The sequence below is a fragment of the Dermacentor albipictus genome, chromosome 1, assembly GCF_038994185.2.
Source record: "Dermacentor albipictus isolate Rhodes 1998 colony chromosome 1, USDA_Dalb.pri_finalv2, whole genome shotgun sequence".
NCBI lineage: Eukaryota > Metazoa > Arthropoda > Arachnida > Ixodida > Ixodidae > Dermacentor > Dermacentor albipictus.
In genome coordinates, this window is record NC_091821.1 from 44,561,128 (window position 1) to 44,580,790 (window position 19,663).

The following is a 19,663-nucleotide window of genomic DNA, read 5'->3' on the forward strand; positions in this document are numbered from 1 at the left end:
TTGCCCGCCCACTATCACGTACTACTACGTTTTCAGCTTCGTTATTTCTTCGAGCAGCCACGGACTGGAACGGCCTACCCCATGACATCGTCGCCATCGCTTCAACACCTGCTTTTCAAGAACGCGTAACAGATCACCTTCAATGTTAAATCACCATCGCTGTTTGTTTTCCTCACTACAAATGTAATCCCACCCCTTATGTAACACCCCCTGAAATGGGGGCCTTTAAGGAATAAAACTGAACTGAACACCATAGCTTTGTAAACTTTCCAACAACGAGCACGGACAGTATCTCGGAACCGTCCTCGTTAGCACAGAATAGTGCCGTCACACTCTCTCTTTACTGCGCTTGGCACCATGACAGCTGTCACCCTTAAACGCAAGGGTTTGCTCGGGCTGCATATGCTAGAAAATACCACTCTCATCGGCGTTGAAAACGTCGCAGGGCTTGTATGCAGCAATCATCTCCGGCAGTGACTCCATCCATTCCTTCACCGTCAAAACGTCCACGGAAGTGATCTCTCTGCAGGAGCGGCTGTACACAATACTGTTTCGTTTTTTTAATGTGATCCAGCCACCCATTTGATGCCTGAAAGTCGTCGATACCCAGACGCAATGCCACAAGGTCCACCTTTTCTTTTAGAATGGCGCCATGAACATTTATCGCAGAGCTCCGTGCTTGATGCAGTCACTTGATAACTTCTTCTAATTTCTCATGCTGTCCTTCTTTTGCCGCTTTCCGCTTGAGCCCGAACTTGTTGGCATTCTGCAAAATCACCGTTTTGTTTGCCAGGTTCGTCTTAAGCAAAGATTCGGGTATCTTAAGGTCCCAGGTAATGCTGGCTTTCGTAGCTCCATGCCCCTTTTCCGCTTCCTCGATAATATTTAGCTTATCACCGAGCGAGAGAACTGTCCACTTTCGCGACATCGTGCATCACGTTGCTCCACACAGCTCAAAACCTCCTCTGAACACTGGTCGCTAGGATTACGACGAAGAACACGTGCGATAAACCTAGGCCTCTCCGCGCAACCTTGTCGGCGATCTGCTGCTGTGAAACTGGAAGGAGAGAAACGCTTCCCCAATGCGACGAGAAGAGAGGGAGAAAGTGATTGTGGCGAAGAAAAGGCGCTATTTCAGCTCGGCGGGCGTCTCGGGTGGCTGCTGTTGGGGAGAGAGACTTTACTTTTGTCCACTGTTCTGTCCCGCGCTTTGCGAGGGTCGTATAATGCGGGTCAGGCGTAAAATTACGTCGGATAACTGGGGCTTTTAATGCATTGCTTCTATTGGGACTTCGCCGGTACTATGCTACTCCGTCGTAAAACCCGGGTCGTCGTGAAACCGGGGGATGTATAACCAGAGTTCCACTGTACGCAACTTACCAGTGGTAGTCAGCACATGTGCAAGTCTGCATTATTGTAATCTCGTAAAATGCAAATGACTCTGCCTGACTTGGGTGGCAGTAAAACGTATGAATATCACCGATAGCATTGTGCACGCTGGAGATATGTTTGCCCGATGCAAGCGCTGGCACTGCCATCCCTTGTTCACTTCGCTGCTTACTCCCCACCATGTGAGGAAACCACCTCGCATACATTTTTTTTTTTTATAAATTAAGAAACAGTCGTCATCGTAACTTTTGATGATGTGAAAAGTCTTTAATCTTGATTACGATACAAACACAGCAGTGAAAAGTGGAAAATATCACAAGTTCGCACTATTTAGCCAATGTTATTTTAAATAAACTTCTGAAAAAATATTATGGCCTAAAACGCATATTCCAACTCCACCTGAGAGTGATGCAAATGCTATGAGCACGCGTTATGAACAAAATATTTTCATTGCTCCAAACTAAGCAAAAGATGCGGCAATACGCGTGCCTCTCGGTAGCAATTGCATATGGCCGCTCATTGGCACAATTTTTACGGCTTTTCGCGCCACAAATTATGGCGGAAAATATCGGCAATGGCGACCCAGTGCATTGTCAAATTGAGTTTATGAAATCGCTTTTTCTGTAACGCTCCTCACGGGGTATTCCTTCAGCCAATCGGGAAGCCGACATGGCAATGATCATGGACCACCACCACATATTCGCAAAATTGCAGATGCATTGCACCGGCTTCTGCACGCTATATCTTACTTTCTTTTTGAAATCCTAATGTTGCAGTATAGCTGCCAGAGACAAAAAAAAGTATTAGTCAATAAAGTTTGCAGTTCCACGACCTGTTTTGTCATCTTGATAAAAACACAAAATTGCACTTTGCAAAACTTGCGCTTCCCGGCACAAATGTGACTTCTCGGCAGCCAATCGATCAACATGGCGGCTAATGGTGGCTGTGCAGCTGCCGTGCGTGTTGACGTAACTTGCATGTGCACCATTGCCAGATGCCAACTGATCTGGCACCCGTACAGACAGCTGTGTACGCATCTTTCATTATTCCTTGTTCCATTCACAATAAGCCCTGTATTCACAATATGTTATTGCCAAACAAGAAGCAAGAGTGCTAAGAAGCCCAGCTCCAATGAACCACATGTAGAATTGCACCAGAGTACAGCACCAATGTGGGAGCATGCTTATGCACCTGCCATGCATGTGCAGTGCGCATGCATGGCAGGTGCATAGTTCATCGGTTATGATGCTGCCATATGTGTTAGTTAAGCACCAAACTTTCAGGTCTGGCTCCTGAAACTGCCGAAAATTGCTGACCTGAAAATAAGTCTTGGAATTCGTTTTTGACAGTTGCTTGGTTGATGGCTTCAAAAAAGCTTTGTTGTTGCCTACAATGGTTCCAGCATCTAAACATGCAACCTGAACTTTACTGTTGGGTATGTAAGAAACTTGCACCACGTTTACATTTAACTCCTCTGTGCACAGGCTTAGAAGAAAGACTGGACAGCAACATACGCTCGTGCGGCAAATTAGCTACCGTATTTACTCGCATAATGATCACACTTTTATGTAAAAAAAATTGATGCCAATTCAGGGGTGTGATCATTACGCGGGTTAAATTTCCCGGGAAAAGAAACACTTTCTTTTTTCATTCTGCGTTGCTGCGGGATGACGAGTCAATAAGCAGGCGGCTGCTGCTGTCAGTGCGGGACACCAAAACAAAAATGGCGGCCGGCGGAGCAAGCCGAACAAGATTTTTCTTCTCATGAGTACGTTACGCGCATTAACACAATTTCTTCCGTATCAGTAATGAATATCATTAATATCGGCAAGCTTGTGACAATAACATAGGCATGTGGACTTTGAGGGGACCGACACCGCGATGGGCGCGTTTAGCTGCCAGTGACATAGAAACATGATGGGCGTGCTGCCGAAACTGCGGCATTTGTCTTCGCTGCTATCCTACTATGGCACGTTTCCGCTAAAGGTGGGTGAATATCTTAGCTGCGTTACAAGTGTCGGCGTATGAATAGGGTACACTTGTAACGTATCAGTGTTAACGTACGGGGCCGCTATCGTTGCCGCACGAGATTTGTTGCGTGCCCACGAGTGCAGACGAGAAGAATCGAAAGGTGCCCTTTATGTTGTTCTTGTTGACCAAAACCATTATGAAGCCTACAAATAATAAAGCCAAGGCAAGTTTGGTTGTAGCTTTTTCCCATGGATGAAAGGAATAAATGGGGCATCTGCTTAAGAATGTTGGGTGCGTTGCATGCAGACCGCTTGGTATGTCTTCAAGAGTCGTTCGCGTAGCATTATATGGTAAGCGAGATCATCATTAGCTAGACTTGGCACACGACATATCACTGTGACAGGTTCAGGGTGCGATCATTATGCGAATAAATACACTACGTGTGTCCTACATGTGTACGCTATCTGCATGCATGTGTCCTCAGAGAGCCACAGGGAGCTTGGTGAGCGGACTCGTCACGGCACTCCACAATGGCCACGGTATCGACGCTACATAGCAGACGCAGCTACATGGAACTGTAGTGCGTTTGGTATGTGCACAACAGGGCTGGAGTGTGCATGCGGGCTCATGTGCTCCAATCTGACTGTACTATGTGTTGCGGACCTGCTTTGTTCTGCACCAGCTTACCAACTGATAGTAGCCACATCCAAATTACGTATTTAAATGCGCTGTGAATAGCTCAATACAAAGTGATGTCATCCAAGGCGTCTAACCAGGTGCTGCTAGGAGTGAGCACGTGCTGGCAAGGGTATCTGTGGTCTGACCTCAAGTTTTGAGTGGTTTGAGGCTAGTTGAGTTTTGTAAAAAGAAAAAAAAATTTAGCGTGACCGGACAGTTCGGCACAAATAAGTGGTGTGCCAAAAGTTTCATTCCTGCGCATGCATGCACGGCCGAGCATGAGCAAATGGTAGTGGGCTTCTCCAGGAAGTGCATAAAAGTTGTTGAAATTCAAAATGCAGATTTTTGCTCGCTTCAGCTTGTTGAGTAAATTGCATCAATAAGTAGACACGGTAACAGCAGGAAGAGGCACATTGATCCAGAGAGGCTTGATTTATGTCTGCTATCGACCAGTCGCAGCACTTTCTGGGAATCTGCACACTGATGTGAAGGGGCAGCCGTTGGCAGCCCCGAAAGGGTGAGGAGGAAGGCCTCTGTTGAAAAGTTTGAGAAAATGGCGACTGTGTGCTCTGCTATTGAGCCCCACGTGCGGCGCATGAGTGCAAAATTTGGCTGAGATGCTCGTAGCAGTGTATGCTATTGACACATGTACTTGTTTATAAAAAAACAAGTACACGTGTCGCTATATACAGACCCCCCCCCCCCCCCCCCCATTAGAATTTACTGGTTTCACAGAAGGGCATGCACACTGTAACTCAGCATCGCAGATGCTTATAATAGGCATGTCATGTGTAGTTAATGAATGGGGTGTCTTAGTTGTCTCTAAGCTGCTCCCCTTCTTTTGTGCAGGGAGAAGACAGTGGAGACATGAAGCTGGACTTCACATTTGACCCTGAATTGGCCCCGTTTGGCGACGAGAAGCAAGCCAAGCACATAGCTATCACACGTTCCCTGTCCAGTGAAATCACTTCTGCCAACTCTCCCATTTCACCTTCTACGGATGATCTGAATCTGAAAATTGCATCTGTAAAGAAGGTAATAACCTGTTGCGTCTAGTTATGGAGTGAATGTGCATGCCTTTTCAAGAGTACCCAAGGGCTGTATTTTGTAACGAGTTCACTTTTCGTTTTTATGTAGCCCTTGGTCATATACCGTATTTACTCGCATAATGATCGCACTTTTTCTGTCAGAAAAACTGACGCAAATTCAGGGGTGCGATCATTAGGCGGGTTAAATTTTCCGCCAAAAAAAAAATTTTTTTTTTTTTTTTCGTCCCGCGTTTGCTGCGGGATGCGAGATTGCGGGTGCGGGACACCAAAACAAAAAATGGCGGCTGGCGGAGCAAGCCGAATGCGCCAAACGCGATTTTTTTTTTCTTCTCGTGAGTACATTACGTGCATTGAAACAGTTTCTTCCGTATCAGTGATGAATATTATCGTTAATATCGGCAATTTTGCGGCAATAACGTAGCCATGTCCACTTTGAGGGGACAGAAACAGGTGGGCGCGCTTAGCTGCCAGTGACATAGAAACACGACGGGCATGCTGCGGAAACTGCGGCATCTGTCTTCACTACTATCCTAATACGGCACGTTTCCGCTAAGGGTGGGCGAATATCTTCGCTGTGTTACGAGCGTCGGCGTATGAATAGGGTACACTTTTAACGTATCGGAGTAAACGTGGCTACTATCATTGCCGCGCGCGATTTGTTGCGTGCTCACGAGTGCAGATGAAAAGAATCGAAATGCGCCTTTATTGTTTTTGTTGACATCAGCCATTATAAAGGCAACCCATAATAAAGGCAAGTTTGGTTGTACCTCATTTTGTCTTGGAAGTGCGGAAAGTGATGAAAGTAATGAAATGAGGCATCTACTCAAGAATGTTTAGTGCGTGCAGGCCGCTTGGCTTGTCTTAAACAGTCGTTCGCGTAGCATTCGACAGGTGGTAAGCGCGATCATTATTCGCTAGACTTAGCACACGACGTATCGCTGCGGCAAGTTCGGGGTGCGATCATTACGCGGGAAATAAAAAAAAATCGAATTTTGACGACAAAATTTAGGGGTGCGATCATTACGCGAGTGCGATCATTATGCGAGTAAATACGGTACCATAGCTGTTGCTGGGTCTGAAAATTGACGTATTTCAATGAGGCTTAACAATATTTGGATTTCACAGAGCTAGGAAAACTGCCAAAATTATTCTAATACTTTCATTCCCTTTATTTAGAGAAGAAAGCTCTCACTACTGTGAAGGTCTTGCAACTTCCTTTGCAGTTGAGCAGCAGCAGTGGTGCTGAACAGTAGTAGAACAGTACTGAACACACAGTAGAACCTCGTTCATATCGTTACGGAAGGATGAAGGAAGAGAGGAAGAAGAATCGCGGGACGCTCGCTGCTGCGTGTTGGTGGTCGGCCATCTTAACTACTCTGACTCATTTTGTATGTATATCGCAAATACAATCTTCTATACTCGCAACATCCCCCGTAACATATTGGTGAGAGGTAAGGGGTACCACGGCTGGAAACGGAGCTCCGCAGTGGACGTCACATCACTGTCTGCACCATGAATGACGGTGAGCACGTGAAATCATCGTCGTTGGCACCTCCAACGTCACCATCGCCAGTTAAGTCGCTGTCACCTTCTGTTGTCGTTGTGCAACTCAAGGATCCTGGAACTTTCTGTGGGACCGACGGCACCGACGTTGAAGAGTGGGTGGCCATGTACGAACGTGCGAGTGGAATCAACAGACGAGACCCTACGCTTATGCTAGCTAACCTGTTGTTCTTCCTAAGAGGCATGGCAAAGGTGCAGTATGAAAACCACAAAGAGAAGCTAACCAGCTGGGACCAATGCAAAGAGAAATTGAGACTTGTTTGGCAAACCAGCCGGCCGCAAAATTACCGCAAAGCAAGAACTGGCCTCGCGTGCCCAATCCCCCACATAGTCTGTCTCGTACAATCAGGATGTGCTGGCACTTCACATCGTAAAGCTGATTACGACATGACAGAAGAAGAGAAGGTCGGGCACGTGCTTAAGGGCATTGCAGATGGTGCGTTTAATCTGCTAATGTGCAAAAGCTGCTCTACAGTTAATGCAATCATTAAAGAGTGCCGACAATTCGAGCAGGCCAAAAGCCGACGCCTCTTGTAACTATTCACCAGACTTCCCAGTACTACTGCAACGTCAACGTATGAAGATCAACCCGCACAGCAGCATGCGTTGCCATCTGAGGACGGGGTGCGAATTCTTAGATGCGAACTGGCTGCGATGGCGCCCGTAGCTTTCTGTTTGCGTAACCCTGATGCTACCACATTTTCAGTTCCCTTCGTACAAGCCATCGTTCGCCAGGAACTGTGTGTGGAACTGTGGAAATTCTGTGTGTGCTGTCGCCAATCCCAGAGCTAACGAATGCCTTTCTACTATTTTCACTCCACCCCAACGCTTCTCTCCGCGTTATCACATCCAGACTGAGTCAGGTTGCGATATGCATTTCTCCATATGCTCCATGCATTTCTCTGTCTTCAAATCTGCCACTTCAGCTATCCTCCATACAGAAACAAGCATACAAAATGCAAATGAATGAAGGTCGTACTGGAGTCTGTGATTGGTTGCACTCGCCACATGACACCAGTGTGGTTCGCCATTGGTTTTGCGCTCGCGTCGTCTGCTCGGATTTTGGCTTTGCACCTCACGAGCTCTGGATAGTGTTCACTCTCTGTAATAGTGTCAAAATTGGCCCTACGCCGACATTGTAGTAGCGTAACTGATCCCGCCATTTGTGGACATCTGAGACCCACAGCTAAGCCTTTCAGCACACACTGTTTGGGAATTCGCAACCAAGCATTTCGCGCATAGGCATCTCCGATGGTTCACTTGCTTGGTAAAATATGTTCTTCCTGCTTGCACAAGTTAGGTGCAAGCGTGGTGCAGCTTTTGCACATATAATCATTTATGTCACTGTTATTTTCTCTTACGCAGCCATGTATCTTCACATCTGCAAAAGCACTTGGAATAGCCAGAAAAAGGGGGGGGGGGGGTGCATGGTGCACACGGGTTGAACCTTGTCTGTCACTGCCTGTCAAATTGCACACCGAGCTTATGCAGAGATGTTGCACACAGCGACCGTATGCCGTGCATGGTACATACATCACATATTCAAATGCAGGAAGCATGCCAGATCGGTCCGGCATGAACATGAATTGCAGTGAAAATGCTAGTTTTGTAGTTTTCCCACTATTGCTTCTATAGACTTATACATACTTGTCTAGCCAAAGTGAAATTTCATTGTAGTTGGCCTTCTGAAGACTGTTTGTGGCTATTACAGCCTCAATTTAGTACTCATTTGAGCAGGCACATGAATTTTAACCAGTTCATTTGTACAAGTAGGGCTTGCAGGTTTCTGGTTTAATTCATCAACAGAATACAATTTTTTTCTCTAATTTTCTTGTACTAAATATCTCATCTCCAGCCATGTGATGAAATGTCTTCACCAACTATGATACTGGTGATTACTATAATACCCATCCATCGACATCCTGATGGCAGTGAGGAACTGAACAGAGAACAGTTCTCGGCTAGTTTCGTGTATGTAAAAGGCCCCTGTCTGCAGGTCTGGGAGAATGTGGGGCCCCTGCCAACAGTGCTGGAGCACGGTGCAGTCTCGGTTGCGGGGGACGACACTGGCAGTGCTGCAGTACAGGCTCCAAGCTTTGGCTCCTTTGGAGGCTCTGCTTCAGCCGACACTTCTTTTGCGACAAGCAGCACGGCAACCGAAAGCATGGCTCAGCAGGGTCAAACAGAGTCAACACAGGCAACTAGTGAAGCTGCCTTTGGGTGAGTGCGTAGTAGTCACTGTATATTTGGCAGCCCCGCATGCTAACCAGCACCAGCTGGGCTTCTTGGTCGCTGCATGCTGCAGTTCGAAGCCCACTTAATCAGGGTGTTGAAACTTGCGTTACAATGCAAAAAAATGGCCCCGGTTTAAAGGCTTCAGTCTAGCGAAACCTCATTAAACTGTAGTTGGCCGGAACTCTGAAAAATGTACTAAACGGTAATGCTGCTTACCTGAATTAGCACAACATCGCCCACTTACCTGTCAGAAAGGGAACTTGAAGAGAGTGATGAAAGGGCAAGAAAGCAAGCAGTATTCCTTTTTAAATTGACTGAGTAGTTCCAGATATAATTAAAATTAATCATATATTGTTTATCAGAACTGTAAGGAGAGTATCAGCCGGAATATTTATAAAGACATATGGCTGGATACTACAAAGTGTAAGCTACACAACTGTAGGGCTACTTTTTTTTTATATTGTAGTTATTACCAATTTTACAGCAATTCGAAATTTGATCTCCAGACATGGCAATTAATTAGTAGCCATATTTTAAAATTTACAAAAGTGAAATTAAAAGATCTGCTCCTAATATTTTGTAATACACACATGTAGCTACATGCTGCTGTTAAAATTATAGTTCTATGTGCCCCAAAGACCGAGATAGCGCTTCGGCAAGTTTAAAGAAACCAGAAATGAGATTCTGAGAAAATTTGAAACAGCAAAATGGGCTTATTTTTATAACAGAACACTGCAAAATATTTGAATATATGCAAGTGCTATTGTATTAGTAGCCTCCAGAAATGTAGCCTGGCTACTGTCACTATGGTGTTGCCCTCTGAGCACACACTGAAAGCCTTCAGCAGATGCATGCTCAGCAGACGTAGCTAGCATTTCGTTTGTCCCAGCAGCAATGTCGTCAACGCGATCTAGTATCCAATTTTCGGTCAGTAGCAGGAGTTGGCGCTAATGCTTAAAGGGTTCCTTGAGCTTCACTCTCAATACTACGCAAAATTCTGGCTACAGAATAGTAGCGTCGTGCCAAAATGTCGATGAAACGCGGCCGTTGTCAGGAGCGCTTCGAGGGACGAGGCCTAACACGCCATTGGGACCTCCAGTGGCACTGGACTGTGGGAGCTGGCGGGCTAAATACAGTCTGATGTAGCGAAAATATGCTCGCACCTTACGTCACGTTGGCGCGAACAACAGCTTCTATCATAACACCAATAGTTCGACACACTGGTGCAGCCAGCGTAACCGGACGCAGCCAATGAACTCCAACGCGCACCTGTGCGCCGATAACATCGGACTATAAGCGTGCCTATAAAATCGATGTCATCGGGAAACTGCGCGGTGAAGTGTCATTTCTCAACATTGTACACAGACTTCCTCTCTCTCTCTTTCCTTTTTTTTCCTTTTTTTTTAATTTCAACTTCGTAGCGAACTTCGGAGTCAAGGTCGGCATTGCTGTTGGCATGGGAAACCTAGTTGGCACGCACGGCGTGTGCAGAGCGGCCGCGGAGTGATGCAGACGGCGCTAGTCTAGCCAATGGCGTGGCTAGCTGAGGGTCACGTGCCTTTGTCTACTAATTACAGCATGCATTGGATCGTCTTTTTGATGCGGAATTTCTTCACTGCCAATGTGCGGATGGAGCCGGTGCTGGCGGGAAAATTAAGATGAGAGACTGCTCTTTCAAACGATATACGGGTCGGCGTGACCGAACGACTGCAGGGGCCGTCAAGCGCCGTGGAAAAAGCACTTTTGTTTTCGTCTGTTTTAAAAGTACTCGCAAAAGTTCTTAAAACGCGTTTAATCGGTACAAAATTTCTTTGAACCTCGCAAATTTTGTTCCAGGTCATTATTGCTATAATTTGTGAATGCCATTATATATTTTACTGTGTAGCACTGCAAGAGACCAAATGACATTCAATGCATCGAATGCCATTCGATTCGAATGGCATTAAATCTTCCCGTGTGACAGGGGTATAACAGCCCTTGTGTTCAAGGGCTCTCGTGAAGCTCTAGTGTGATTGTTACATTTTGTTTTGTTGCGTCATGTTTCTAACGAAACCCAGTTGCCGTAGCCCACATCGCTAACTAATGAGTATCATTATTTTACCATGTATACGTTTTACGTATTTACAGAGTTTCTTAGGCCCTTTTATAGCCATACCGCATCTACCATGAGGAATTCATTGTCCATATCACCAGCAGTACATTGTTCACATCATCATGTGCCATGGCACTCTTTGGCCATAAGTGGCCCTTGCACCGTAAAACACCACACATCATCATTTTCTCCTAATTGGGTTGAAATTTGCACGCGCCACGCACTCAGACATAAAACCAAAACTGCTTTCGCAACTTTCGTGTTCTTTGCTGCATGAATGTATTGCGGGGAAGCTGACTTAAAAAAACAACGTGCGGGGAAAATTACATTAGAAAACCAACCACCGTAGTAAATTTTTCTTGTTAAAAAATCGGCTGTGCGTTAAGTTTCTACATTGTTTAGGAGCTTTGATGTGATTTCTACGTAAGTTTACTACTATGGACACACAGAAAGTATGTGCACATTTGATTCAGAGGTGTGCTAGAATCAAGCAAGTATTAGGTAAATGAACCAGCGGTGTGTTTTGCGTGGTGTCTGCGTCTTGTTAAATTGGACCCGCCGGATAATTCGAACACTTTTGTTGGTCCTATCCTTGTCAAATTGGCAGAAGTTGGCTGTAATACATTTTCAGTGAGCTTTCGTAATCACACTGAAAGTGGTGTGTCGTCATCGTGCTATGTGAAAACTTCTTTTATTGTCATTTATGGTCACAATCTTGTGATGGCAATGACGATGACACTGGCCAGACTGGCTCTCACAGCAAGTTATTGAGATCATAGTTTAGGTTTTGTAACAGATTGCACTGCACAGGGAGTTTTTGGACAAGTTCTCTTCGAACAAAATCTGCCCATTGGATTTCTGTAAATGCTTTCAGTAAATTTCAGAAACTTCATTGGGAGTGTACACTTTCACTTTAAAATCTTCCTAGGGCAAGCCAAAAATATATGTTTTGGGTGAGACATGACATGTTTTATGCGTTTATTGTACCCTAAGCGTCACCCAGACAGATGCTGCTGTTATTAGTTGCCACCGAGATCATTGGGATAAGGTGTGTGCATGCTTACCAGTCACGTTCAGATTATCTCGTAAAGGTCAATTTCAGGACTGAAATAATAGCTTTGTGGCCCATAGAGATGTATGGGTGCCAACCGGTCCCTTCGGTCTGGATAGAATTAACTGAAAAAATGAATTAACCGGAGCCAGATTATAGAAGTCTACTGTATTCTTTTGTGTATAAAGTAATGCTTTGCAGCAGCTACCAAATTGCATCTAACTGCAAAGCTGGCACAGCTAGAAGTGAATCTTATTACTGCTAAAGTTCTGATGGTGTGTGTCTAATTTGTGTTTCTTAATGGGAATGTGCAGCTCTGTGTCTCCACTAAAGCCAGCTACGCCGTCCTCCCTCTCGCACCATGTGGCATCGGCAGTAGGTTCTGGCCATCAGCACGCTGCCAGTGGTCACCATCACCACCACCACCACCACCACCACAACCATCACCACCAGCCGCAGGCTCAGCAACAGCCACCAGTGCAGCCTCAGCAGCATTTGTCTTTGGCAGCCCACCATCATCATTCACAGGCAGCACAGGCCCATGGTTGCTTGCAGGCATCGCAGCAGCAGCAGCAGGCACTGATGCGACAAACTCACCAGGCACACACTATGCTGGATCAGCAAAACTTGTCCAAGGCAAGTATTGACCTCTCTAGTAGTCTGTGTAGAGCTTTTTAGAGCGCAGCTCTTGGGCACCCGTTCCTGCATTGAGTGTTGACATGCCTTGGTGACGTACCTTGTAACTGGGCTAACAAACACAAAGAAAGATGAGAGAATGTGGCGCGCAGCAGGGGAATTAAAAAAAAGAGCACGCGAGGGAAGTGGAGGAGTTCGTAAGGATAGCTTGGTGGGCTTGTTGGTAAAGCATCTTAAGGGGGGAGCTACCCTAGAGACTGAAATTTTTTATTTTTTAAGATATCCGGATGAAACTTTCAGGGTACGTTCGCACCACCAAACTATAGGGAACTGGAAAGTTTCATGATGTGTTTATTAGTTCCAGAGTTATTGAGGTCTAACTAGGTTGTTCGTGTACAGTCGCCGACCGATTTTCCGGACTCCAAAAATTCGGACATGCCCGATTAATCGGTCAGCTTCGCGGCACCGCCATTCTCCCCATAGACCATAATGTATAACAACTGCCGAAAGTTCGGACACCTTGCAACCTCTTGTCTGATTTTTCGGACTCTCCTTGAGCCAGCTCAGTCGAGAGCACCGTGCACCAACTCTGACCGGTGCATGGTTCGACTTGCTGAACGCCATTTTTGTTTTGAACGGAGCTTCCTCGCTGCCCCGCGAAGTGGCGCTACTGGAAATCCCTGCTCATCATCATCGTTTCTGCCTGGTTCGATACAGTGGCTCTGCAGCAGTTCCGGTTTCAGCTTAGTAAGCCATGTCAAGACAATCCAGCAGCCGATTTGTTTCTTCGCTCACGACGCTGCGAGCAGGCCGCGTTTTTTTTTTTTTTTTTTCGTTTGTGTGACTGGTGTCGGCACGGTGGTGTTTGCTTTGTGTGCTGTGTCGAGGTTTTGGTGGTCCAACGCGGCATACAGAAACATTGTGTCAAGTCTCTAATGGCGCTGACAGTGCCCGCGCAGACTGCGCTGCGGAATGCCGGCAAGCGGGTGCCGGGAGGCCTAAGATTTGTCGCCTTCCGATGTGCTCCCTACCGATGCGGAAAATGTTCTGCCGAGACTTGCGCAGTGGTTGCATTGCGATTCCGGACACCGTCTCATTGACAGTTTCACAGATGCTGACACTGCTGTACTGGCATGCGCAGAACTCGACGACGGCAAGATCATTCGTCAGGTTTCTGCTGCACCGCCGGACGATGACCGAGTCGGAAGTTGACACACCATGTGCTACGCTGCCGTCACATGCGGATCGTGTACAAGCAGTGACTGTGCTTTCAGCCGCCTATAGTGACCGTACGACCCTCTCCGAGATTCAGGCTTATCTGATTACGCATAAACGGAACAGCGTGCAACGGCGCATTCACGATTTCTTCAAGCCTACTGCCGAGCCCAAATAAGTGCGTGGAAATAAAGGATTTCATTTTTTTTTCTTAATCTGCTTTTTCGGACACCTGTTTATTCGGACATTTCCGCAGTCCCCGTGAGGTCCGAATAAACGGTCGGCGACTGTACAGTGAAACCCCGTTCATACGTTTTTTACCGGACCGGGGGAAAAAAACGTAACAGCCGGGAAGACGCAACAGTGAGGAAAGCTCCGAAAATGAATGAAAAAATGCAGCTTCAACTATAAACAATTTATTTCCACAGAGTGCACTCAGGACTTGAAAAAGTCTATAATGGCGGCTTGCCGTTTCTTTCGCTCGCTAGAAATCGCCACACATTTCTCAATAGCCTGGAAGGCCGCTTTGCTGTCAGCGTCGCCGTGAGGTGCGACGTACCTGCGGAGGAGGTCCAGAGCCGCGACGGCTTCTCCAAAGCTACGATTTGGCAACTCCCCGGCATCATGCAGCTCGTGCCCCTCGTCGTCACCGCGTCACGGCAATGCCAACGGACGAAGGAATATCCGCGGGAAATTTTGCCCTCTTTGGCGTAATCATGCTGACGTGCTAACGATTGTTTAGTATTGCTGCGGAGCGCGCGCGTCCAAGCAGTCTGGTTGCACGCAGCATGGCGTGGGAGAAATGTAAACAAAAGAGGAGAGCTGGCCCGATAGGCGCAGCAACCACCAGCAACGCCAACTTCCGGTTTCACTATAGCTTCACAAAGAATGACGTCAGGACCTCTCCCGAGTTTCCTTCCTCCGTGGGTCGACACGTCCAACAACGATGCGGTGACCGTAATCACAGTGATGATAGTGAGAGCATTTTTCACGAATGGCCACTTAGTGGCGGCCTCTCGAACTGGTGTGCGGCTTCTTGCAGCCAGTTCCATAGCCAAGCCCGGCCAAGCCCAGCCAAAACCTTTCAGAAGCCAAAATGGCGGTTCGAACGATTTGCTTACTTTAGCCCAGGCGGGTGCGGGGTGCTAAGTTGCGACGTACCATGCGGGAACGTTTTCACAGCTACTACGTAACAGCGGGGTTCCTTATACATTGTATCCTATGGAAGCTATGCCGGGACCGGATGAAAACGACGTAGCAGCCGGGAAAACGCAGCAGTGAGGAACGTAACAGTGGAGTTCTACTGTATATGCCTGAGGAAGAGCCTGGAGAAATGCCAGGACATCGTAGGAAGCTGAAATGCCGTCATTTTCATGTGAGCTGGGCGGCTATGTACTGTTGGTTGCATGCGCCTTTCCTTGTTCACATGGGATCCAGCAGCCGGAAAACATAAACGATCGCAGTCTGCAGCAGGGAACGGCAGCATGTTTTGGTTATCACCTATTATAAAAGCATGCGCTGTGCTTCCAACGGCACCCCATGCTGCGAAACGGATAGGCGAATATGCTTATCGCAATATAATTGGCGTTGATAGCTGTTAATGCCACTGGCGACCCACCCTGGAAAAGCTTTGCTGGTACCAAAATGAGAAACTGAGTGCACGCCGATGATGTGTGTTCCTCGCGCATTTTCTTGTTTACACTGGATCTAGTGGCCAGGAAACATATCATACGATAGCGGTTTGGCGACGTACTGAGCGTTAGAACCAAAGAAATAGTTTTCTGGGAAAGTATGAACTGGTAAAAAGAGTAACTCTTCTGGGTCTCTCTCTCTCTCTCAGTTCTGGATTTTTGCAAACGTTAGTGCTGGGAAAACGTACGTAACGGGAACGAATGAATGAGGTTCTACTGTACTTTTTTGAAAGCACGTTAGACTGTCCCACATACCCACACTGCTATCTGCCATGTTTCACATCTGCAACTATAGGGAGGCATGTATAAATATCTGCTTAAAGAACGTCACGAATACTGTTGTCTTTAAAATTGCCCAAAAACTACACAACTTATTGCCATGTTGTCTTGCACAGAACCCTACGAAAATTTTTAGAGATCAGTCAACCTAGAAAAAAATCTCCAGCAAGTTGTAGCATAAAACAGCATAAATCAGTTTTGTTGCAGGTCTGACATAAATTATTTAGGAGCTAAAAGAAATGTGACATGTGGCATGTCTGTGTTATGTTTCCAGGAGCTAATGTATTCATTGTGTATTTCAGGTGAGGGCCCTGCATGCACTGAGCCCCCCGCCAACAGCAGCGGCCTCGTCTTTGGCTGGTTTGGACGTACGGGCCATGGCAAACCTTCAGGTGGCAGGCATGCCCCAGGCAGTAGCCAGTCCTCCCGCTGCCTTGCTTTTCACAAGCACCCAGCAGGTAAAGCTGATCTTTCATTGAGCATTCTTAGTCATTTTAGTTATGTGATGAACATATAGAGCCAATCCCCTGACCCATTTGTGATTGATCATTGTGGTCTGACTAAGCACCTGAAGGCATATGTGCAGAGCTAAAAGATGTGATAGATAAGATACATGCTCACCTCCATTGCAGATTACTCAGCCAGCGGCACTCTACCAGACGCTGCTTCAGGACCCTGTGCCGCGTCCTGTGGCCCACCAGTTTTCACAGGCCACACATGGCTATCCAGCTCCCCCACCTTTAGGGTCCTACCAGAGCTTCAACCAAGGGGGCATGTTTGTGCCCCCTCCGCAAGCCCACTCGGGGCCTGACATGTTTGCTGCCACTGGAGCAGCTCTGCGGCTGCAGCCAACATACCAGGCAGGGCCGCCTGTGCCTACAAGCCAGGTGCTGGGCCAGCAAAGCCTGCCAACTGCGCAGCAGCTGCTGGGATCTGGCCGGGCGGCTCCTGGAGGGGCACCTCTGGGTACCTCGTATTACCCATCCCAGGGCGGCTACTACCCGTCTCAGCAGCAGAACCAGGCGCTGGCCTTTGGCTCGCAGCCACCCCTTCATCGCACTTTCCACCCACCACCCTTCAAGTCTCTGGAGCTCGCCACTGAGTTTGGTGCCACGCCACCGCCAAAGGCCCAGGCAAGCAAGGCCTTTCCCCCTGGATCACCCTTTGCCTTTGGCCAGGGCCGGCAGTCTGCACCACCCACTGCAGCCACTACGGGAACAACTCCCCCAGGGAACTCCTTGCGGCCACCTGTGCAAGTGCTGCCACTGCCTCCAAACCTGGTACGAGGCACCCCGCCAGCAGCGCCCACCAAGTATCCTGCACCCATTCAAAGGCCCCAACAGGGTCTGACGCTGACCTCTACACAGCAGCCCCGGGGCCCACCTGCACCTGCTCTGCGAGCTCAGCAGGTGCGGCAACCCTCCAGAGCGCATTAGTTTTTTTTTTAGCCGATGAAGGGGGATAATCTGCAGGTTATTGTGAAAAAAATTTTCAGAAGCATGCACTTGGTGAGGGGCAACATGTGACCACACTGCCTGGCACTAGCATTAAAGTTGCTGTATGTTTGCAGCCACCAGCACGTCAACTGCCCACCAGTGACCAGCAGGCCAAGCAGCAGGCTGAGGCGGTCAAACAAGCACAGTTATTCTTTGCCCAGTCCAAGCCAACGGTCCCCGAGCCAACCACCGAAGATGGCCTGGTGGTCAACGAAAGCTCCGACGACAAAGCTCTGTCCCCCAAGGAGGCAGCCGAGGAGTGAGGCCCACCTGCTGGGCTGGGACTGGCCGGCGCCTGTACGGCCCTCACCGCCGCTTGGTTGTCTCTGGGAAATCATGTGCTGACTTGCCTATTCTCTTCTTTGCCTACACTGTCCCCGCCTCCCATAAAGGACTCATCGGTCCATGGTTTAATAAATGTGGTCTCCCCCTAACCCCCTTTTTTACTTTTCGGTCTCCTGTTGCCTTCAGCAAGGCATCAAGGATCTGAATTCATTTTTTTACATGTGTGCCGACATGGGGGCAGTGGGCGAACAAGGGAATTCTGTGTGTGTGAGCATGTGTGTGTAAGTGTACAATGCTGCTGCTGATTCATAGCCCCCTTCTCTGTCTGAGAGTTTTTGTCCATTTCGGAAAAGGGTAATGAAATTGGTCTGGCGAGCTTTGGATAAGTATAAATATTATACATATGTATAACAAGTGTGTAAACTGCCTGTACTGTAGCTGATCGTGTTTTTGTGGGCAGGCTTCTTCTGCCACGTTTCCCCCCCCCCCCCTCTCTGATGAAAAACATTTTCGACTTATTTTCTCAAGGGCCTTTTAATTTGTGCCCAAGTTTTGTGGTTCCTCCCCAAAACATGTTTGCCTCCTTCCTGTGGTTGAATGTGTCTTTTTGAGTCTGTATTTCTGTCAACCTGGTGGTGACAAATGTGGTCAGTGGGAACCGACACCATTGGTTCTTCCCCTATTGCGTAGGAAACTGAACCAAAATGGTTTCCGTTCACGCCTCGAGCGCTTCTTGTGTAATACTTGTGGTGTACTTTTGCTCTTAATTTATATACACCCATATGGGAGGAGGAGGAGGAGGAGGCAGGATCTGTTTTACCAGGCATACTGTAGGGGATTCCCATGCCTTGTTTTTTGAGAATGGCTTTTTAATTGTGTAATGTTGCAAAGGAGCATGCACTTTTGAAATTGTGGCTACGGTATTTGAAGGACTAGTTTGTAAGAGAAAAGAAAAGCATTCTTGATGGTGTTGAAAACTGCTGTGTGTGGTATAAACAGCCAATGGGTGCACAATGTACATTTGAGAATGATGTGACAACTCTTCAGTTTATGCTGTGTAATTAGTGTCTATAACGGTAATAAACTGCCACCAAGTTTCGGATTGGGTGTTGTCACCATGGAAGTGTTGTGCAGTCATTTTGCCATGCAGCAGGCTGATATCTGTGGCAATGTGGTGTCCATTGAATTTCGGGGAAAAAGCACCTGTGCTTTAATATTTTTTCTCCCTTTTTTTTTTTCTTTTTAAAGGTTGTGTGGTGGTTTGTCATTTGTCAGTTAGCATTGCGCTGCATTTAAGTTTGTGTGGACTCTATTACCTTGAAGGTATAGTTCAGTGTAGGCGCTGGAAGCCATGTGATTCATCTAGGATCTGTGTGGCTGTCGTATATCCTTCCCCTTCTCCTCCATTTTTTTCCCTGAGATGCAGGCACAAGTGTCATTCTGTGCATTTTTGCCGCCTCGATTATTTTCTATTGAAAATGTGATGGGCACTTCATTGTATGAGGAGAGTTGCTGTATGTAGTTTTCTGCAATAAAGCACTAAGGATTATGCATCTTGTTTTTGCCTATTTTTATGCACGTTCAGATTGAAGTGTCTACAAATCTGGCTGGCACAGCCCAGTGCCTTTTTTTAGTCAAATGTTCGTGTGTACACCCTACTGCACGTTACGTGTGCAATGCATGTTAATATTTTGGCCTCTTAATAGGTGTTGTAGCAAAATTTATCCTATTCATTCTGTTCCTACATGTCAAGAAAATTGCAATCCTAAAGGTGCTGTGCAATATGTTTAAGACAGCTTAAATAGTATTGATATCACTGACATTGAGACGCATTCTCCGCAGTACTATCGCCTTCACCTGACATCGTGCTCAACCATCCAATCTGCGTGCGACTGATGGCCGAGGTGATAGTATCGCCAAAAGTGATAGTCCCCAGAATCTGTCCCCTGATGCAGTAATTATGTTAATATACTGTGTGCTTCTGCATCACTATTATGGTGTGATAAGAATGTAAAACAGTTTAAGTTGGTGTG

The 19,663-nt window shown here is 47.1% G+C and overlaps 1 protein-coding gene across 9 annotated transcripts in view; it reads left to right on the forward strand.

Moving 5' to 3' along the window:
* Positions 1 to 19,188, forward strand: part of LOC135906186 (protein PRRC2A-like) — a 181,214-nt gene extending 162,026 nt beyond the window's left edge. For all 9 annotated transcript variants that reach the window (XM_065437452.2, XM_065437455.2, XM_065437469.2 and 6 more), the window contains 6 exons: positions 4,888 to 5,073; positions 8,647 to 8,870; positions 12,343 to 12,664; positions 16,152 to 16,307; positions 16,482 to 17,258; positions 17,420 to 19,188. In XM_065437452.2, the coding sequence (XP_065293524.1) occupies positions 4,888 to 5,073; positions 8,647 to 8,870; positions 12,343 to 12,664; positions 16,152 to 16,307; positions 16,482 to 17,258; positions 17,420 to 17,608 (1,854 nt within the window). In that variant the 3' untranslated portion in view covers positions 17,609 to 19,188. The remainder of the gene's footprint in view (positions 1 to 4,887; positions 5,074 to 8,646; positions 8,871 to 12,342; positions 12,665 to 16,151; positions 16,308 to 16,481; positions 17,259 to 17,419) is intronic.
* Positions 19,189 to 19,663: the final 475 nt, after the last annotated feature.